At 51.0% G+C, this 19632-nt stretch overlaps 1 protein-coding gene across 20 annotated transcripts in view; it reads right to left on the reverse strand.

Annotated features, from left to right (window-relative positions):
• Window positions 1-486: 486 nt before the first annotated feature.
• Window positions 487-19632, reverse strand: part of RAP1GAP2 (RAP1 GTPase activating protein 2) — a 260021-nt gene continuing 240875 nt past the window's right edge. For 10 of the 20 annotated variants that reach the window (XM_081579971.1, XM_081579984.1, XM_081579975.1 and 7 more), the window contains 8 exons: window positions 15634-15771; window positions 13732-13850; window positions 10672-10785; window positions 10284-10401; window positions 9660-9786; window positions 6089-6165; window positions 5657-5695; window positions 487-4809 (listed from right to left, as the gene is read on the reverse strand). In XM_081579971.1, coding sequence (XP_081436097.1) covers window positions 5687-5695; window positions 6089-6165; window positions 9660-9786; window positions 10284-10401; window positions 10672-10785; window positions 13732-13850; window positions 15634-15771 — 702 coding nt within the window. In that variant the 3' untranslated portion in view covers window positions 487-4809; window positions 5657-5686. Of the gene's footprint in view, window positions 4810-5656; window positions 5696-6048; window positions 6166-6439; window positions 8037-9659; window positions 9787-10283; window positions 10402-10671; window positions 10786-13731; window positions 13851-15633; window positions 15772-19632 lie in introns of those variants that run through there. The other 10 variants (XM_081579970.1, XM_081579974.1, XM_081579968.1 and 7 more) reach the window with 4 other exon arrangements.

Consider the following 19632-nt stretch of genomic DNA (forward strand, 5'->3'; position numbering starts at 1 on the left):
TGAGAGGTCTCTTCTGCCTCCCTCTTCTCCCTTCTAACACTGGTGCGGATGTGCAGAGGAGGAGAAGCTGGGTTGGGGGGCAGGGGAGGACAAGTTAGCCACCTGTCAAAGAAAAACTGCCCCAGAGTTCAAAAGACAAGGAAGACTTTATTTGAGGATTTGAGGCTATTGCAATCAGGGAGAGAGACTGAACTCAACTCCAAATACAACAGGGACAAATGGGGATTTCTAGCCAGTGGCAGGGTGAAGAATTGGATGGAAAATTATTAAGAGGAATTTGGTTAGGTATCAAAGGTGAGGGAAGAGCAACTTGATTGGCTATTGAGAATGAAGCTGGGAGTGGGGGTGGGTGCCGGTGGTCAGAGGGATGTTTCTTGATTAATACATCTACAGGCTAGATACAGCCCATGGGAATATGGATTCAGTCTCTGATGTACTGAAAGATGCTCAAGATGGGGGCCCTAGGCAAAGAAGTCTGAACACTGATGGACACAAAATATCTTATTTATTGTCAATTTCTGCAAAGACACATTTAAGCAACAAAATATACATTTGTCAACCTTTTAGAATTCATTTTATACATTAACAAATACAATATGCTACCATAGCAATAAATTAAATGTACACTATTTACATTACATAGGCAGTCGGGGGTCGGGGGGTGGTGTCTACAAATCACCTCCTCTGAAAGAGGAAAGACAGAAAAGTCATCATCACATGGATCATCATCTCCAAGCTACACTTTGCAGGTTCTAGCACACAGAGGAATCCCTTCACACTTAAACAGCGGCACTCTCCAGGCTGGAGTGTGGAAGGGCAACGCCCGGGATAGGGGAGAGCTGACACACATGCTAAGGAGTGGGAAGGGGGGGGATTAACCCTTCCAAGTAGAAATGTCACAAAATCAGAAACAATGGCATTTAAATTCCAGTCTTCCAGCCACACACTCTCTCCCTGGGACTGATAAGCACAGGACAGTGCCCTTGCCCCCCAGTAGTGTCTCACTAGGCAGGACTCCACTGTCCTTGGCCTTAGTGGGGGGTTTCTCCTTTCTCCCAAAGAGGCACATGGTCCTGCTGAAAGGAGGGAGCTGTGGGGTTGAGGTGGGTAAGGAACTGGCAATGAAACAGCCATCAGAGCAGAACAGAATGCCCCAGTGGGGGCCCCCAGGCAGTAGGAACAGCCCTGGCAAACTGCTGACTCACCCAGCTCTGAGAGAGGGGTACCTGGAGGCTGGAGAGGAGCCATGGGGCCCCTGCCAGCCATGAGATCTGTTTGAACCTCGACCGTTCCCCCACAACAGACCTGTCTCTGTTGACTAAGAATGAATGAAGGTAGTGTTTGAGTTGGCACCTTAAACAGTCAGGGTAAGAACATGAAATGGGCTGTCATCCCTTGAGCTGAGGTTTTTATTGACTACCTTTGTTTAACGATCAGGGAGAGTTCAAAGAGTTTCCTTTTACCACTTTTCTCCTTAACTAAAAAAAAGGAAAGTGAGGTTTGGTTAACTGCATCTTTGCCCAGGCCAATGCCTTCATTACAGATAGGGACTGAAGAACTAATGTCACTGAGAAACAGTCCTCTGAAATCTCTTTCCCTCTTTGTTTTCTTTGCCCGAGCTGCAGCCAAACCCCAGGGCCCTCACTGAAAAAATCCCAAAGAACATCCCTCCTGCTGAAAAGAACAGAGACTGAGACTGAGACCCACCAGCACTTGTGGCTGCTGATACATCCCAGCCAGTGCCGAGAAACTAGCTCACTGGCTTCCTCAGATCTCAGGGCCCTGGTAAATCCAGTCTCTTGTTCCACCAACCACATAGGTAGTGCCAAAGAAAGGGCTCTGGGTTGTGGATTCTCATCCCAGCTTTGCTACCAGCTGGCTATGTGACCTCAAGCAAGCTGTTTCCCTTCACTAGAGCTGAAGGTTCTCATCTGGAAGATGACACGGTTGGATTAGATGCTAAAAGGGGCCCGGAAGGCTTGGACATGGAGATGAAGCTGACAAGGCTGAACCACAGAATATTTTTCCCATTTCCATCCATTAGCAGAGATAGAAACTCTAGCTAAGACCTTCTCTCTCCAGCTCTCTCTGCATCTGTTTTTAAGCCTCAGCTCAGTAGAGGCATATGGATGCCCAACAGAGCTGAAAAGTATAGTTTCTTCCATGAGGTCCCAGAGCCAAAGTTACATCCAGGAAATAAGTCTCTGATGGGATGCCTCAAATACCAGCAAGAACACCATCAGGGATGAGTCTAATCATAAGGACCCAGGAGGTTGGAGCAACCTTTGAGCCCCAAGACTAGATGGGGCAATAAAAGGAAAGACATTCTGGAGCAATGCAAGAGGGAGATGGAGCGAGCAGCCCTCAGGAACCCAAGCTGCCAGTTCCATGGTCCAGGGGACAAAGGCAGACTAGCCCCGTCCTTGTTCTCCCTCTTCTCCACAGCCCTGGACCTCAGTGGGACTGGTGGGGAACACTCTAGAAGTCACAAAATAAACTTCCTAGATGATGTGAGGGAGGGACATTTCAGATCCTGCCCAGAGCATCTCCATCAGCACACAGAGGGTGGAGGCCACTTCTCAGGTCTGTTTCTTAGGGAGTCCACATACGCCTCTCAGTTTCTCTGGTCATAATGAGTGATCATCCTGGCCACTGGCTCAGAGGCAGGGGGCAGAGCCCTCCCGGGAGGTGGGGGCTGCAGGGAGAGCAGCCAGAGCAGTGGGGGAAAGTGGGTGGAAGGTTCTCAAGTAGGACAGAATGCGGAACACCTGAAAACCCCAGGGGACCCCCAGAGCACGACAAACACAGCACAGCACAACCACCAGGCGGCTGTAGATACCAGCTGCTCACAAAGCCAGCCAGAACCTAGAACAGTTTTTAAAGAAATGGAGTTTGACCTTTCAAGCTCCTTCAGAAGCCCAGCCAAGAGAACGCTGCCAGGATCCACGGACCTCATTCCAGCCGTGGGCACTGCTACGGGGATCTTTAATAAAAGCTAAACAGACATTGTTGACCTTCTAACCAGAATAAATCTAACCAGACTAGTACTTTAAGTAAACACATTTCCCAGATAGCGTGAAATGGAGAGGTCTACCCAGACTATAAATAGGATCCCACAGAGTTCACGTGAGTTAGGGATGAAGGACCAAGAGTTTGCTCTAAAAGCAAAAGCAATGGGGAAATTGTCACATCAGTCAAAAAACGAGTGTATCATTTTTCTGTCTTGCCTTGGGGATAGGCCCAGATCCTGATGCAAACATAGCATTTGGTTGGAAGTCCATGTAATCTGCTCATTGAAATAGGAGCCTAGCGGTGTCACCCTGGCAGCTGTGTGCCACTGAGGCCCCATACACACTTGGAGCTGTGGCACTCCTCAAGGGTCTGCTCTTCAGACTCTGTTTAACTTGGAGGACACCTCCTCACCTTAAACCCCACCATGGCCAGTCAACAGAAATGACCTATTGCTGACTCAGATGGCTGAGAAGAAAGGAGGGCCCACTTCTCAGAGAGCAAGCCAGCTCAGCTCAGCAAAGGGTGAGGGTGCAGATAACGAGTAGTGTCTGAACTATACCCAGCAGGGACCCAGGTTGCAGGAATCCCACTCATGTGACAAATGCTTACAGACTTGTGGCTGGAGAGGAGAAGGGAAGGATTTAAGATTTAGGGTGCATCAAGCCCTGCTAAAACCAAAGGGCTCAGTAGCTGGAAAGAATCCCCCAGGGCACTGGCAGAGGCCAGGCATCTAAACTGCAGAAGGACGCCACCCATCCCCACTCCTAAGCTAGACCAACCCATTCAATTGGCCCCCACCCCGCCTCTTGGGCTCCCCGCGAGGTGAGAGATGGAAGTAACTCTCTATGCCTCCCATGAACCTCCACAACCAGCAGAAACTTGGCACCCAGCCAGCCCTTGGCCCTGAGGTTCTCTTTGGTCAAGGCCCCTGCATGTTCCTGGCTCTCCCTGAATACCTTCCCACTCCCACTGCCCACCCCTTCGTGGGAAAGGCATCTGCTCAAAGGGGAGAGGCTGACGACTTGCCCGGCAGCTACCACTTTCCTACAGGAAGTGAAGCCGTCCAAGAAGAGCACGGCGCCTGCTCCCATGCGTGCCCAGCTGCGTCTCAGCTTCACCCGGCTGCATGGCTCGAGGTCCAGGGGCAGCAGGGACAAAAGCAGTCTGGTCTGACGTCAGCAGGTGGGTAAGAAACTCCCAGCACAGAAGCAAGTAGATGTTGGGAGCTCTAGACACGTAGGAGCGGCAGAACCAGTTTCTATCAGGACGCCTTCAAGGACGGCAACTAATCTAGATTCTTGGAAAAATGCTCCCTCCACCACCACTAAGTGCATCTGCTTTGGGGAAGGGAGACATGCTCAGTGTGGCTGCAGCCTCCTGCCTACCATGTCCAGGACACGGCGCTGCCGCTGCCTGGGTGCAATGCCCTGCTGTCAGCCTCGGCTGCCCACCTCCCCACTCTCTCTGCCTCTCTGGACTCTGACTGGTACCCAGATCCCCCTCTTCCCTTGCCCAACTCTTTCCCCTGCAGACAAAACGAGACGACAAATGACCCAGACACACATCACATCGGGTGGTCAGGAGCAGGGGGAGCCTGGAGGAATGAGGCCTTGTCCAGAGATGGGGAGGTGCTGGCAGGGATGGGCAAGGCTGTGGCCAGGTCAGGACACTGGGACAGACAGTTTGTCTGGTGGCCAGGCGGCCAGTGGAAAAGCAGGCCTGTGACGGTCAGAGTAGTGGACGGCACCCCCAAACTGCTGGAATAGGAGCCTTCTCCGAGACAGAATCAGGGCTTCCCTGGAAAAAACAAGAAGAGAGAAGATGATCGAACAGCAGGTAAAGGAAGAGAAGGAGATGCTTGTGCCCACATATGCTTAGGACGGAGGCTGCCAGATACAAGGGTGCAGAGCTGCCACTGCCCGAACAAGGCATCTGAAGTACATGATGGATGTGGTAATGAGTGTCAACATCCCCATTTACACAGGCCAGGTTTACATAATGAGTGCTCAGTTGTGCTCCTCCCCTTGGTTCCAAATGTGACTCACACCCCTGGGAGCTCCATGGCAGGGAGAAGGCTGGGCAGTCAGAAGGGTCTCTAGTAACTTCCTTAGCAGGAGGCCAGGCTAGGCCGTGGAGAGCTGGACCCATGCCCTGCTCTGCTGAAAACCTCATGAGTCCCTGACTGAGGCTGGGAGTAGGGTTCTCCTTGGGCTCACCCTGCACAATGTTTAGGAGACTAAGGCATCTCTGGACACACAGGGAAGACATATCTCATCTCAGAGAACTGGACAAAGACACAAGGAGAGAAAGGCTGCCAAAACAGGAAGGCCAGGGGCCAACTGAGGAAGGAGGGCTCTGGGCTACTGCCTTCTGCATGCTGGAACAGGCTGCTCCAGGGAAGGGAGATGCGCTCGGTGAGCCCAGTCCAATCCAATCAGGCAACCCTTCCCATGGGCACCTGAGGCCACGTGCCCTCTTCCCCATCCAGACCTGAGTCCCATCATAGAGACCCCAGGGAAGAGGCACTAGCCCTGCCCAGCAGTCAGGATCTCTCTGGCCATTCTCTGGGTATCAGAACACCAGTACGCCGATCTTAGGGACACACCCTCCCTAGTGGCCACAGCAGTACCAACACCTGACCCACCTTTGACAAGCGAAGGACTCCTCTTTCACATTAGTGACCCTGTTTCAAGAAAAATACATATGAGAGTTTTAAATCACTAGACCACATAATCCCCACTGACTACAGCTTCTGTATATTTGGTGCTCATCTCTCCAGAGAGCCTGGGAAGGGACATGAGGCCCCAGGAGCCAACAGTTTCCAACTTGCATCTGCCTGTGTCCAAGGGTGTGGCTCTGACACAGGAGGCGTGGAAAGGTGGCTGGTGAACCCCAGGCTGATGCCTGGGGACCAATGGGGGACCAATGGCACCCTCAGATCAGACCAGAGCTTCCTCCCTGCCCCTATGTGAGGTGTGAGACACCCTCTTCCTCCAACCCCAGGAAGGATGGCTGGCTTCTGGAGGAGATGGGCACATGGAGGTGGAAGGCTCCCCCTACATCCCTAGATCCTTACCGCACTGGAGCTGGCATGGCTGAGCTTATCAAAGCGGAATTTCAGGTTTGACCTCGGGGAGTTTCTGCTTTTGACATCTAGGAAAAAGAAGAATGCCCTTGAAAGGAGGGTGGGGCTACAGAGGTCACTGGGGCTGGCAGGTAGGAGCCGAATAGGGAGCCCCAGAGAAGCAGGGGGCGTCCTCCACTAGGCACTCTAGCTGACCTGTGCCGATTCACAAGAGCCAACTCTCACATTTTTAGAAATGTCGTGAGCTGGTTGTTACACACAGTTATCTTTTTTTAATTCTACAAGCTTACAATTAGACAAATGATATTCATCAAAGGTAATAAATACTCAGAAGTCATCTAGTTATTTCACTACATTTTACTGTTATTTATTCTCCTAAGATTATTTACATCTATTATGTCTGGTGCATGTGCATGCTTAGTCGCTCACACAACGCTCAGTCACGTCCGACTCTTTGTGATCCTTTGGACTATAGCCCACCAGGCTCCTCTGTCTGTGGGATTCTCCAGGCAAGAATACTGGAGTGGGTTGCCATGTCTTCCTCCAGGGGATCTTCCTGATGCAGGAATCCAATCCGTGCCTCCTGCACTGCAGGAGGATTCTTTACCACTGAGCCATCAGAGAAGCCCCCATTATGTCAGGTAGTTCTTCCCAACTCCATGCCACATGGATGCTTGAGATCAGCCAGGAATAGTTACACCACGGAAGTCAGCAAACACTACAAATCAGAGCTTAATTTAATGTTTTATTGTCTAGACGTGAGAAACTCATGGAGCATATGTTAATAGAACAGATTACACTTGAAAATGTGTTTGATCTCTACTCATTACATTGTGAATGGCACAAAAAAACTGAGAAAATACTCTTTTTGTATTTGAAAACTATTATCTGATTCAGCAGAGAAGCTGCTCACATTACTGACAAAATAATATCAATCATCATTCATGTCAAAACTACATTCATTCATCATCTGGAACTATGTTTCCTATGGATACAAAGGTTGGGCAAATATCAATAAAAGCATTTTGTGAGAATCAATTGACTCTGAGGAATTTATAGTAAAGAATGCTGTATATTTAGTTAATATCATTATTTATAAATTATGTACTTCAGATCCTTTGTATCAGTAAAATTTACAGTAAACATGTGTGTGTGTGTGTGTGTGTGGTGGGACAGCCAGTTGTTAAACACTGACAGCACACCACTGGCAGGGCGCTCACTTGGCTTTCTGATTTTCCTCTGGCTGAGATAATCTACAGCTCAGTACACTTCGTCTAGAAATTGCTGACTTACTCTTGGTGCTTTATATTCAAGGGTTCCACTCGGTGCTATGACTACCTTTCAGTGTGAGCCGCCAGCACCCTCTCAGGACCCCAGGGAGCTCATGTATGAAATGACCAATGACCACGGGATTGGAGATTATGAGTGACCAGATGTCAAGCCCTCCCAGCCACCTCCCTCCCCTCAGCCCTGTCTCTTCCTTTAAAACAGGTTTCCAGATCTCCACAAGCCCACTCCAGTCCTACCGGTACAAAGCACAACTCTTGTGGGGCTGGGAGTGAGAGGCGGCCCCCCTCGGGGTTAAACACTCTATGGGAGGTAGGGGTGCAGTAAGCACCGGCAGGAGTCGCAGACCTATTGGAGGTCCCCTTCTGCCCTAGGTGACCTTCAGCAAGTCACACTCTAAATCTCCTTTTATTCAAAACCTTATTTATTTTGATATTTATTAATATCAAGTAGGATCCAGGCTTGGTTACAGATTCAATCATTCCTTCAATATTTAATTAATAAGCATTGTTGAAAAAAAAAAATCTGGGAATTCACATTACTACCCCACTTTATAGATGAGGAAACTGAGACTCAGAGAGGTGGGCCAGTCAACACTGCACCGGGATCCGAACTCAGCTCCACAGCTGCTCAGCCACAGCGGGTTGCCGCCCTAACAAAAACAATTGTTTACTTGGGCACCATGCCTTCTCTTTATTCCTAACATTGCACGTCATCATTTGTCAATATTCTTCACCATGAGAATCCCAGAAGCACCATGGTTTAAATGACCCTGCTGGCCCACTGGCCTTAAATGTTTCTATCATTTAGACTAAAGTTCCTCAACCCCAGCCTGACATTATGGGCCAGATAACTCTTTGTTGTGGGGCAGGGGGGTTGCCTAGTACACTGTAGGGTGCTTAGCAGCATTCCTGACTTCTGCCCAGGAGATGCCAGCAGCACACTCCCCTCCCACAATCATGAAAATCAAAATTCCTCCAGACACTGAAAAGCATGCCCTAGGAAGCAACATCACCCCCGGTTGAGAACCACTCATTACACTATTGTTTTCTTCCTGTTATTCAACAAATACTTAGACTAACAGTTCTGCATCTCTTACAACCATAAGCTCACTTACTCATCACACAACCAACCATATGAGGTAGGAAATATTCCCCTCCCTCCATTTTTTGTTTGGGGAAACAGAGGCACAGAAAAGACTCAGTAACCTGCCCATTGGCACATCACTAGTAAGTGGAAGACCCAGGATTTGGAGCCAAGCTCCAGAGTCCTCCACTACATAATACTGCCCTCCTTGGGACAAGACAAACACTCTGATTCCCAGGCACGCCCAGTGCCCAGTGGTGCCAACCACACATGTCTTCTTGGACACCCCTTGGGCTCCAACCCCTCATTCGCTCCCCAGATCCAGATCCTCCTTCTCTGCCTGACTGCAGGGATCATAGAACCCTGAAAGGCCCACACTATTTGTCTTCCCTGAGCCCTCACTACTGAACCTGGGCACCCCTTGAATCCACATCCTTCTCCCATCACCCCAGACTCCATCCATGGCCCTGTGACCCCCTACTACTCACCGTTACCCCTCACTGCTCTCCCTCCCTGTATCCACTCCCTACCAACCCTTTCTATTCAGCCAGCTGCAGCAACCAAAACAGTCTCTCTCCTCCTTCTAGTTAAGGACCTTTAAAGACTGAAGGCCCTCCAATGTCTCCCACTGGGGGCAGGATGAAGCAAAATCCTCCCCAGGGTCCCCATGGTGGTCCTACTGTCTAACCACTGTCTCCTCCCTGACACGTCCCCTCCGCGCACTCCAGCAGCACTGAACCACATGTGGGTCCAGAACACAGCCTCTGGGCTCCCCCCCAGGCTTTCCCACTGCTGTTCCGTCCACCTGCACCACGCTTCCCGCTCCTTATCGCTCTATTATCAAGATGGTCTCTGTGATAGAGAGGCCCTGGGTCGGTGATGGGGTAACAGAGAAGTCAGGGGAAAGAGCCTCAGCTTTCCAGTCACACAGTCTCAATGTCTCTGGCAAAGCACTGAACTCTCTGAGCCTCAGTTTCCCCACAAGTAAGGAGGGGATGAGAACACAGCCTCTGAAGGGTGATGAACAGATGCGGTGAGCCAGCAGAGCTGGAGGCCCTAACACTTTGGGGTTGAAATGGAAACAGGACAATTCAGCGTGCCTGGGGCTCGAACCCCACCAACAGTGGCCAGGCCACAGCCCCGCCCCTGCCAGCCACATGGTCCACATCACCCACGAGACACCACCAACCTGTTGGACTCCGGCTCATGATGATGGGGGTGGCTGCTGCCCCCAGGCTGGGGCTCTCGCTGCTTGGGGACGGGCTGTAGACAAACACCTCCTGCTTGAAGGGAGAGGTTGTGGACGGCTGGCTGCTCTGGGGAGAGAGGCTGGGTGAGCCGGGCAGTCCCACCTTGGGCAGGCCTGAGATAGGTTCCTACTACCCCACTGGGACCTGCTCTTTCCCTTTGTTGCCTCCAACCTCGATTCCAACCTCTCCCCTGCCCCCCAGGAATTGCCCCTGACTCAGCCCCATGGAGAGGGCTGAGCCCTCCTTCAGCTGGGAAGCCCACAGCTGGGGCACCATTCAGTCTGACCTCTGACCCCCGCTGCTGATACTCCTGAGGGAGTGTCACTCTGAGGAGGGAGAGAGTGTCACTCTGAGGGAGGACCCCCCCACCCCACCCTGAACCTCTGCTCCCAGAAGGGTGGAGATGGCTGACTGGGCGTTCTCCCATTTCCTCATTTCCTCTTTTATCTGCGGAGCCTGCATGAGGCTCTGCCCACAGGAGCTATTTTAATTCACAGAGCAGCATCTGCCTGGGCCCAGGGTGCCCCTTGCTGCTCCCCAGGGTTGGACGGGGCCGCACCTACCCCACTGTCACACTCCTCCATGGCCTCGCCCTCCCCGGCCGTGCTGCTGAAGCTGCTGGTGCTGGAGGAGGAGCGGGAGATGTTGGCTCGGCCGTTCTCCTTCAATTTGATGAAGGGCCTGCAGGGAACGGGAAGGCAGGCAGGCCCTGGTCACGCACTGAGAAGCGCCCCCACAGGCCCTCCCTGAGACTGAGGGTAAGGCAGGCCCAGCAGACCTGAGCTTGCCCACCAGCAGCCCCCCAGCAGGTCCCTGCTTTGGTGTTGGCTTTTGTGTTCCAGAGAGCTCCCAAGGCAAGAGAAGCTGGTTGTCGGCCGGCCGGGAGCAGAGCACATATTCTGGGGCCCCGGGTGGCTAAAGCCCACCCCACCCCCACCCTCACTCTCTTACTTCTCCTTGTTGGGGCAGATTTCCGGAGAACTGGGGTTGGATGAGGTCTCAGACTTTATCTCCTGAGAAGAGTGTCCGCCCTCCGGGGTCTTGGGGTTGCTAGATGCACTGTCACTGAGGAGATGATGAAGAGGAGTGAGGCCAGGGGGCCAGTCTGCAACCCCCCCAGCGCTCAGCACCATGGGGACCTGCAGGGTCACAGTGCCCCCCTGACAGCATGGCCACCAGGACCTCCACTCCCACCCAGACCGCCTCAGACACTGCAACAGACCACCGAACCCTCTGCTCCATCAGAGGCTACTCCAGGCTCCCGGGTGAGAATCAAGAGCCATCAAGCAAGAGTTCTAGGCTGGTGCCCCCAAGCCCAAGTCCACCATCCCCCACCCCAGGCTGGCCATCTCATGCGGCAGAGCTCTAGGTCAAGAGCAGGCCACAAAGGGAATGGAGGGGGTCTGGGACAACCACCCCCCAATGGGAAAAAAAAAAACAATGCACATGGGCTCCCCAGGGTGCTATCCAGGCCTCCCACTGCTCAACTCCAGAAGCCACACTTCACACAGGCTGTAAAATGAGCTCCCTGGCTCCAGGTGATGAAGTGGCCCTTGTGCTGGGAAGCAGGTCACTTTCAGTCTGGGGCTCCAGGGTTTCTTCCTCTTGTAGCTTAACAAAGACCAGGTCCTGACACCCACTGCCCTGCTCACTTTTGGAGACATGATGGCCCTGTCTTCAATGCACTTTAATTTTTATAATAGCTTTATTGAGATATAATCCTTATACAATTCACTCATTTAAAGTGTGCAATTCAATGGTTTTTAGTCTATTCACAGAGTTGTACAACTATCACCACAATGTAATTTCAGAATATTTCAGCCTTCCCTGAAAGAAACTCTGGACACACTTACAATCGCAGCTCCTGACAGCCACTGGTCAACTCTCTGTCTCTATGGATTGGCCTATTTGGGATATTCCATATAAATGGAATCATATAACATAGTGTGGTCTTTTTGTGACTGGCTTCTTTCAATTAGCATAGCATTTTCAAAGTTCATCTATGTTGTAGTAGGTACTATGGTATTTCACTACTTTTTATTGTAAGCAATACTCTATGCTAACTTCACTACTTTTTATTGCAAAGTAATATTCCATGTTATGGATATACCACATTTCAGTTATCCATTTTTCGAGTGATGAACATTTGAACTGTTTTCACTTTGGGCTATCATGAAGAATGATGTTATGAATATCTGCATGATACATATATATTCTTTCTCCTGGGTACATACCTAGGAGTGGAACTGCTGGGTCATTCAGTAACTGTGTTTAACCCTCTGGGGAACTGCCAGACTGTTCTTACAAGCAGTTGCATTATTTTACACTCCCACCAGCTATGCAAAGGAGTTCCAATTTCTCCATATCCTCACCAACATGTGTTATTATTTGTCTTTTTATTATTATTATTAGAGCCATCCCAGAGGCAAAAAGTGCCTCAATGTACTTTTAATGAGGTGCTAATGACCTCCTAGGCGTCCCTGGTGGCTCAGACCATTAAGAATGTGCCTGCAGTGTGGTAGACCCAGGTTCAATCCCTGGGTCCGGATGATCCCCTGGAGAAGCAAATGGCTACCCACTTCAGTATTCTTGCCTGGAGAATTCCATGGACAGAGGCTACAGTCTCATGGGGTCTCAAAGAGTCAGACACAATTGAGCAACTAACACTTTCACAGTGATCTCCTGGTTGTCAACCCAAGCCGGGGTTTGGGTCTTTGAGTTGGACTTCTCTGTATACTTGGCACAGCAGACTCTCCCTCCAGGAATGTCTCTTTTCCTGGCCTCTGAGATCCGTCCCCTACCCCTGCATCTCCAGGCTCTCTCCTCTTTCATCTTCTTTCCAACCTTCCTTACTGGCTTTCTTCTCTCCACTTGCCCCTAAACGCAGGTCTTCCCCAGGCATTCTATACACCCTGTGGTGTGGCCATATTCTTTGATCCCTCTTTAAACATCACCTCCACCCCAGGAGCTCCCTCCTGTCTCTCCTTCTCCAGTCAAGAGCTCTCCCCTAAGCTCAAGACTTGCAGTCTGATCACTCCCAATTCTGCCCTTCTCTCCTGGGGGGCCCACAAGGACTTACTCACATTTACAGGTTTCAGATAGAGCTTTTTCAGCCCCTTCTATAAGACTGCCCCTGGTCCTGCATGCTCAAGCCCAGGGGATGGTGCACCATCAAGGGCTGCAGACAGACAACTTGGAGGCCTCGACATCAACCTAAATGCCTCCCTTCCCTTCACAAGATGGTAAGCTTCTGCAAGGCAAGTTTTCATCTTCTGTAGCTGTTGACAGAGCACGGAGCCCAGCATGGGGCAGGCACTCAATGATGCTGCTTACTGAATTAAATGATAAGTGGGCTCAGTGATTAAATGATCAGAAAGACCATTAGCAGGAACAGGTGAAGTATGATGCAATAAGACAGTTGTTTTAAAACAAAAAAGAGAGAGAAAGAGCATTCTAGAAACCCAGAGGAGGTTTGATGAACTTTGCCTGTTAGAATCAGGCAAAGGTTTCCATAAGAACTGACATTTGAGTAAGCACTGAAGGAGGAGGCAAAGAAAGAAAAGAATTGCAATGACATTTCTGCATGCATGGATGCTAAGTTGCTTCAGTCATGACCAATTCTTTGCAACCCTATGGACTGTAGCCCACCAGGCTCCTCTGTCCATGGGATTCTCCAGGCAAGAGAGTGGGTTGTCATGTCCTCCTCCAGGGGATCTTCCCAACTCATATGCCTCCTGCATTGGCAGGTGGGTTCTTTTCCACTAGCGCCACCTGGGAAGCCCAACAGTGTTTCTAGTTTGGGTCAAAATGCATATTGGACAGCTTTGGAAAGTCCTGTGCAGAGATTGCCCAAATCTGCCTCGGTGGATAAAGAGCTGAATGAGTGACAGGGGGTGTGCAGGTGTCTGAAGTGGGGACCAGGTTCAACAGGAAGCCATCTCTTGATCTATGCCAAGCCCTCCCCAAGGTTGGCCTCTGATGGCTGCAGCAGTGGTGAGAACTGACAGTTACCATCGTGTCCGGCTGTCCCCTTGGCCTTCAGAGCCCGTGTGCAGACGGGGGAAGAGCCCCGACCTCCGCTTTATGGGGCTCCGTGACTGGTTCTTCGCCGTTGCCACTGCCACAGGAGGCTGCCAATGAAACTGCCAGAGTGAGTACTGACCCCCCAAACTCAGCCCTCCTTCCCCTCCTCCCCCCTTCCCACCTACAAATAGGCCCTGGTCTGGAGGAGATCCCAGAAAGCAGCAAGCCAGCCAGGAAGGTGAGATCTAATAATGGGGGAATGGCAGCTGGGACCTGAGACTCAAGCCACCTGCATCCTGTTTTCCTGTGTTCTTAAGCCAAACCTGTTACCCAGGTAACAATCTACTAAAGACCAGAATTCCTGGAGGTCAGGGTCACCCTAAGGAGAGTCCCACATATTTAGAAGGACAGGATGGCTCAGACTGAGAACCACAGAGCTGAGAGTCCTGAGAGAGACCTGGACCAGTTTCTGGCTTTTACCAATGAGGATGCTGAGGAGCCCAGGGATGAGGAGATTTGGCCTAGGTCATATGGCAAACCTCCAACAGACAAGCACACATGCCCGGGGCTCCTGACTCTACCAAGAAATGGGTCCAAGCTGGTGTCACAGATTGGACCCAATAATAAGACAGACCGAGAGCAGCAGAGTCAGGTGCACACACAGCCCCAGGCAGGGGGAGCCCAAGAATGTGGCTCTGCTTCAGCCACATGCAAGGGGACCATGGAGAGCTGGGAGACTGTGGAGGGGGAGACGAGAGCCTATGGCCAACCTTTAGAGCCCACCAGGCTCCTAACCCAGGTCCCAACTTCTGCCCTCCATGTGCTGTTCAACCTCAGGCAAGTGACAAAACCCTCTGGGCCTCAGTCTCTTCATCCACAGAATAAAGATAAAACTGCCCTGCTCTTCTCATTTCACAGAACTTGGAGGAGGAACCAGATAATAGCTATGAAAATATTTGATAAGTTAAACGAATTATGTGAGGGACTCCCCCGGCAGTCCAGCAGTTAAGACCACTTTCCAATGCAGGAAGCGTGAAACTAAGGTTGGGGAACTAAGGTTCCATGTGCCATGGAGTATGGCCGAAAAAAAAAAAATTGTGGGACATTATTTATAATACTAACAATTAGTATTGTGGTGGATATGTTCTTCAATGAAAAGAAAAAAGTCTAATCCATGCAAATCCAAAGTCACTTTGCTTTTTTAAAGAACTGACCGGCTCCTTGCCTGGCCAGCCTCTGGTGTGAGCGGACCATACTAAAACCAACAGACCTGCCAGGTTCCTTCCTTGGCAACCATCTACACAGTGACTAAGAACTCAGACTTTGGATCGGGGAGACCTGCATTCAAATCCCAGCTCTTCAGCTTAGCTGGGTGACTTGTAGCAAGTCACTTAAACCCTCTGGGCCTCCTTTTCCTCCAAGAGGAACGGAGAACCAACACATCAGACAGCTGTCACAGGAACGGACAAGATAATGTTCATGGATGATATAGCTCAGTGCCTAGTGCACAGCAAGCCAGGGGGGCAGGGGGTGAGGGAGTAGGAGACAGCTACTGTTATCATTAATAAGAACAAAGCAAGGACACGTCTCTCACAGTCAGGGGTCCCAAGCCCCCAAGCAAAGAGACTCACTTCAGGCCCATTTTGCACGGTTGGCCCTGAGGTTGGCTCAGTGGTCAAGGAAACTCAGAAACAGGATGCTTTTGCAAAAGGGCCTCTAGGCTGGGCCAACCCCAGGGATGCAGGCTACATTTCAGAGGCAGGGCCTGGGCTTACTCCCCAAACAGCCTCAGTTTCCCTCTGTCGTCCCTGCTTTAAGTCGCCTGGCCCCAGCCTCCCCCACTGGGGCCTGGAGGACCCGTGTGCCACCCCCGGGGCCAGTGGCTCTCACCGAGAAGGTCGTCTTGGTGACCTCCACGCTGTTATGAGTGATGCCCCCACTGAGGCTGCCGGGGATGCCCCCGCCATGCTGCTTCTTCTGGCTGCTCACCATGGTTTCCATGGAGTGGCTGCGCACGCGGATGGCCCTCTGCGGGGAGAGCAGATGACAGAGGCTTAAGGGCTGGAGTCTGGTCCCTTTCAATGACCCTGTCCGCTTGACGGGGTCTGCAGACGCAGCCCTCAGCATGTACGCACATAATCTCATACACACACACACACACACACACTCACACACACACGCTGTGTGTGGCCCACACCACACTCACTACTGTTTGCAAAGTATTTTCATATATACCATGCTCTGGGCATGGGTGGCTGTTTGCACGCAGAGGTCAGAGAGGACACCAGCCAGAAGGAGTCTGAGGGGCCAATGTCCCAGCTCCTGGCAAGGTGGATGAAGGCTGTTATCTTCATCTTACAGGTGAGGAAAGAGAGGTTTGGACAGCCCAGTAAACCCAGGTGACCCTTGTCTAGTTACCACCTCTCCAAGCTACAGCTTCCTCATCTGTAAAACAAGAATGATGTGCTCCATGCAGGATCACGTGCGGACTAAATATGGTCATGTGCCTGACCCCAATCTGACCTTTTCTTGCAGAAATTAAGTGTACTTCTATATTTAAGCACTGGCTAGCCCTTCCACCGTCATCCCAAAGTGTGCTGTATGCAATGCGGAATACATTCACCTTGCTGAACCATAAGGAGCTCTTACTAATCCACACACTGAGCATTCCCTCACACTTGCAGGGGCTTAAGAGACTATGAAGACAACCCCCCAACCTGACACAGCTGCTGGAAGAGGAGAGACATGCTCAGACTGGGCAGAGACACGGGTTCTCAGTGGGGGCATGGAACTGCTCAGGCCCACATAGGATCACCGAAGCCCAAAGGGCATGTAGGCAAACAGTGACATGTCCAGGAGGGGACAACCAGGATGGCCAGGGGCTTGTCACAGAGCAGGCAGGGATGAGAAGAGCTCAAATCAAGACTGCTGAGCCCTCAGCAGGGATGGGCCAGGGAGGTGATGACCACACCCTCAGGCGGCTCTGCAGACCAATGTGGTTCTGGAATCGGATTCACAGGCAGTGGTCCTCCAGAGGCAGTACTCAGCTTGACCCAGGAGAGGATTTCCTGTCAAGGGAAGGCCCACAGGATCCCACTCACCACATGGATGATACTCCCTGGTTCTGGACACCTTCAAAGATGACCTGAATGTTTAGGAAGGGAAGTTCTCTCCCATCATTTCCCTTTAACCACTCATTCGGTGACTCAGTCCAGGAGGCAATGCAGCTTAGAGGTCACCAGCATGGAGTGCCAGGGTCCAACTGCCAGGACCTATATCTGGACTCTCTGCTCCACCACCTAACAGCTGGTGTCCCTAGTAGGTTCCTCGGCTTTTCTGAGACTTACCTGTGAAGTGGGATGGAGGAGCTCTACATCGCGGGGCTGTGGTGAGCTTATATACAGAGGGTCAAGCACATCATAAATACCCCACATATGTGGCTACTCTACTGTTAGTCATAAGCATTTGTTGTGTGCCTCCCGTGTGCCCAGAACTGTGCCAGAAATAAGGAGACTTAAGGGAAGGGAGTCAAAGAAGTAGAAGACTCAGCCCCTACCCCCAAGAAGCATACATGTCAGCTGGGAGAACAGGACACGTTCCTTAAAAGTAGAGTGACGCCAAAGACCCAGGGCCAGTGGGGGGCACCCTCTGCATTCATTAGCTGTCCAGGGACCCAGGACCTCAGGTCCACATACAAACATATATGGATGCAGATATCCTTAGTTGCTCACAAATAGGTGCCTTTCCCCTCCACTGCCATGTCCTTTGTTGGTGGCAGAGCCACCATTGATTCAATATCCCCTCTTCCTCCTTGAGACAAAGGAATAAATCATGACCCCCCATCCCTCTGCCAGTGGAACATGATTGGACAACTTCTGGGGCCTTTGGGGAAAGGTTTCAATGACCCCCAAAAGAGAAGTGACATGTCTGCTCCTGAAACCATGGCAGCCACCTTGGGGCCATGAGAGGTCAAGCCTGAGGGACAAAGCTGATGAGCTGAGGATGCCAGAAGGGAAAGGAGAAGAAATCTGGATGACCATGAGCCACCTTGGGCCCTGTTTTAAGTGAGCTAATGGACTTTCTTTATTGTGTGAGCCAGTAGAACCTCAGCTTCAGAAAACTGACATGGAAGGATGAACATGGGGACACAGCTCCCATCCTCACGGGGTTCATTCCCACACTTGCACACGCATGTGTCAGCTTAAACACGCCACGAGCCAACCTCCAGATGGTCTCGTGTGGAAGAGCTAACCTCCTTCCCTCCCTTAAAGTATCGAGAGAAGAGCTTGGTCTGCAGCACGGTGGTCCCAAGAAATCAGCACGAATGGTGCCCCCAACCCACACAGCAGACCCCCTGGGGGTGTCTCCTCAAGGTCAGGAATTCTCCAAGCTTTGCTGAGAACCACGACCTGCCTGGCTTTCCGTCCTGATAAAGGAAGCTGATTCAGGAAGGAGCACTGTTTGCAAATAAGCATGGAACCTACCAACCTCACATTCCTCATGCCACATAGCCTCTCCCGTCTGAGCCAAAGACACCCCTTAAGGGATCTCATCTCTCTCCTCCTCTCTCCCTTTCTAGGCCACAAGACAAGAGTCACTGAGCAACAGTTTACTGCAACATGGTTAAAACAGCCACCACACTCTATTCATTTCATCACGCAAAGAACATTAAGTCATGGACCCTTTGGAGAACTGAAAGCAAGGGAAGTAGGGTATCATGCTAGGGAGTCCCCAGATAAACATCAAAGATCCTTAAATGAATCAAGTGCTCCATAAATCTCAGCATCACTTCATTTCATCAGTGCCCTCAGGTGCCACCACTACTAGTCATCAACAACACCATGTCACTTCATCATTTATGTTCTGATGTGTTCCCTGCTGTCTCTTTCCAGAGAGTATCTGACATGGGTAATAAGCCCTGTGTGATGGTATCTGGTCTACTGAGCTCCACATATATAATCTTATGGAATCCTGCCACTCTCAGATGCAGAGAGGACAGCACCAATAGAAAAGGCCCCCAGAGGTAAATGATGACCCAGGTCACACTGTAGGTAAGAGATGGAGCCAGGACCCAAACTCAGAACCTGAGCTCCAAATAGAAGGGCTCCAGGATCCCAAAAGTGGTTCAGATTCAACACATAATTCAACTTGTTGATGGACTAAAGGTGATCAGAAACCATGAACTTTAGCACCTCCACCCCCACCACAAAAAAAAAAAAAAAAAATCTCCAACAGTGACGTCAGGGAAGAATCTTCTTGAATGTCCCTGGTGCCACTGTCTCAGTCAACAAGACAAGAATGATAGATAATGGACTGACAGGGAATTCAAGTGATGTGCAGGGTAGCCATCGGCTGCTCAAAGCAAATAGGAAGGGGTTTGCATCCTGGTTCTTCCCAGTAGAGCATGTGAACCTCTCGGAGACAGTCCTCTTGTCCATAAACATGAGGATGACATGGGTGTGATGGACACCTAGTGTGATACCTGCGTGCTCAGGGTCAGCCCTCCTCCTCCACCCTTAGGGACCGAAGAAGAGCGAGACAATGGCTCCCTCCAAACCCTAAAATAATGCTTGATTTGGGCAAAATCACCCAGTGACATGGTCTAAAGTATTCCATCAGTTTCAACCTGATGTACAGCTGGAAGCGCTAGGCTTCTCAAGTTGGGCAGAAGGTAAAGGGTGAAGACAAGAGCAGAGGGCAGTGCTGTAGAAAGAAAAAGACAAGGGGGCAAAGGCACATGAAGCCTTTGCAGAAGCATCAGCTCTGCAGTGACCAACTGGACCTGTTCCCACTCACCCCAGTACATCCAGGCCACAGTGCACCACCCCTCTGCTTCCCAGGGACAAGCTCACTGCTTTCAAGGCTGCCTGTGCCAGCAGCGGACAGCAT

This window comes from Giraffa tippelskirchi, chromosome 3, assembly GCF_054371585.1.
Source record: "Giraffa tippelskirchi isolate mGirTip1 chromosome 3, T2T-mGirTip1v1.2.pri, whole genome shotgun sequence".
Classification (NCBI taxonomy): Eukaryota; Metazoa; Chordata; class Mammalia; order Artiodactyla; family Giraffidae; genus Giraffa; species Giraffa tippelskirchi.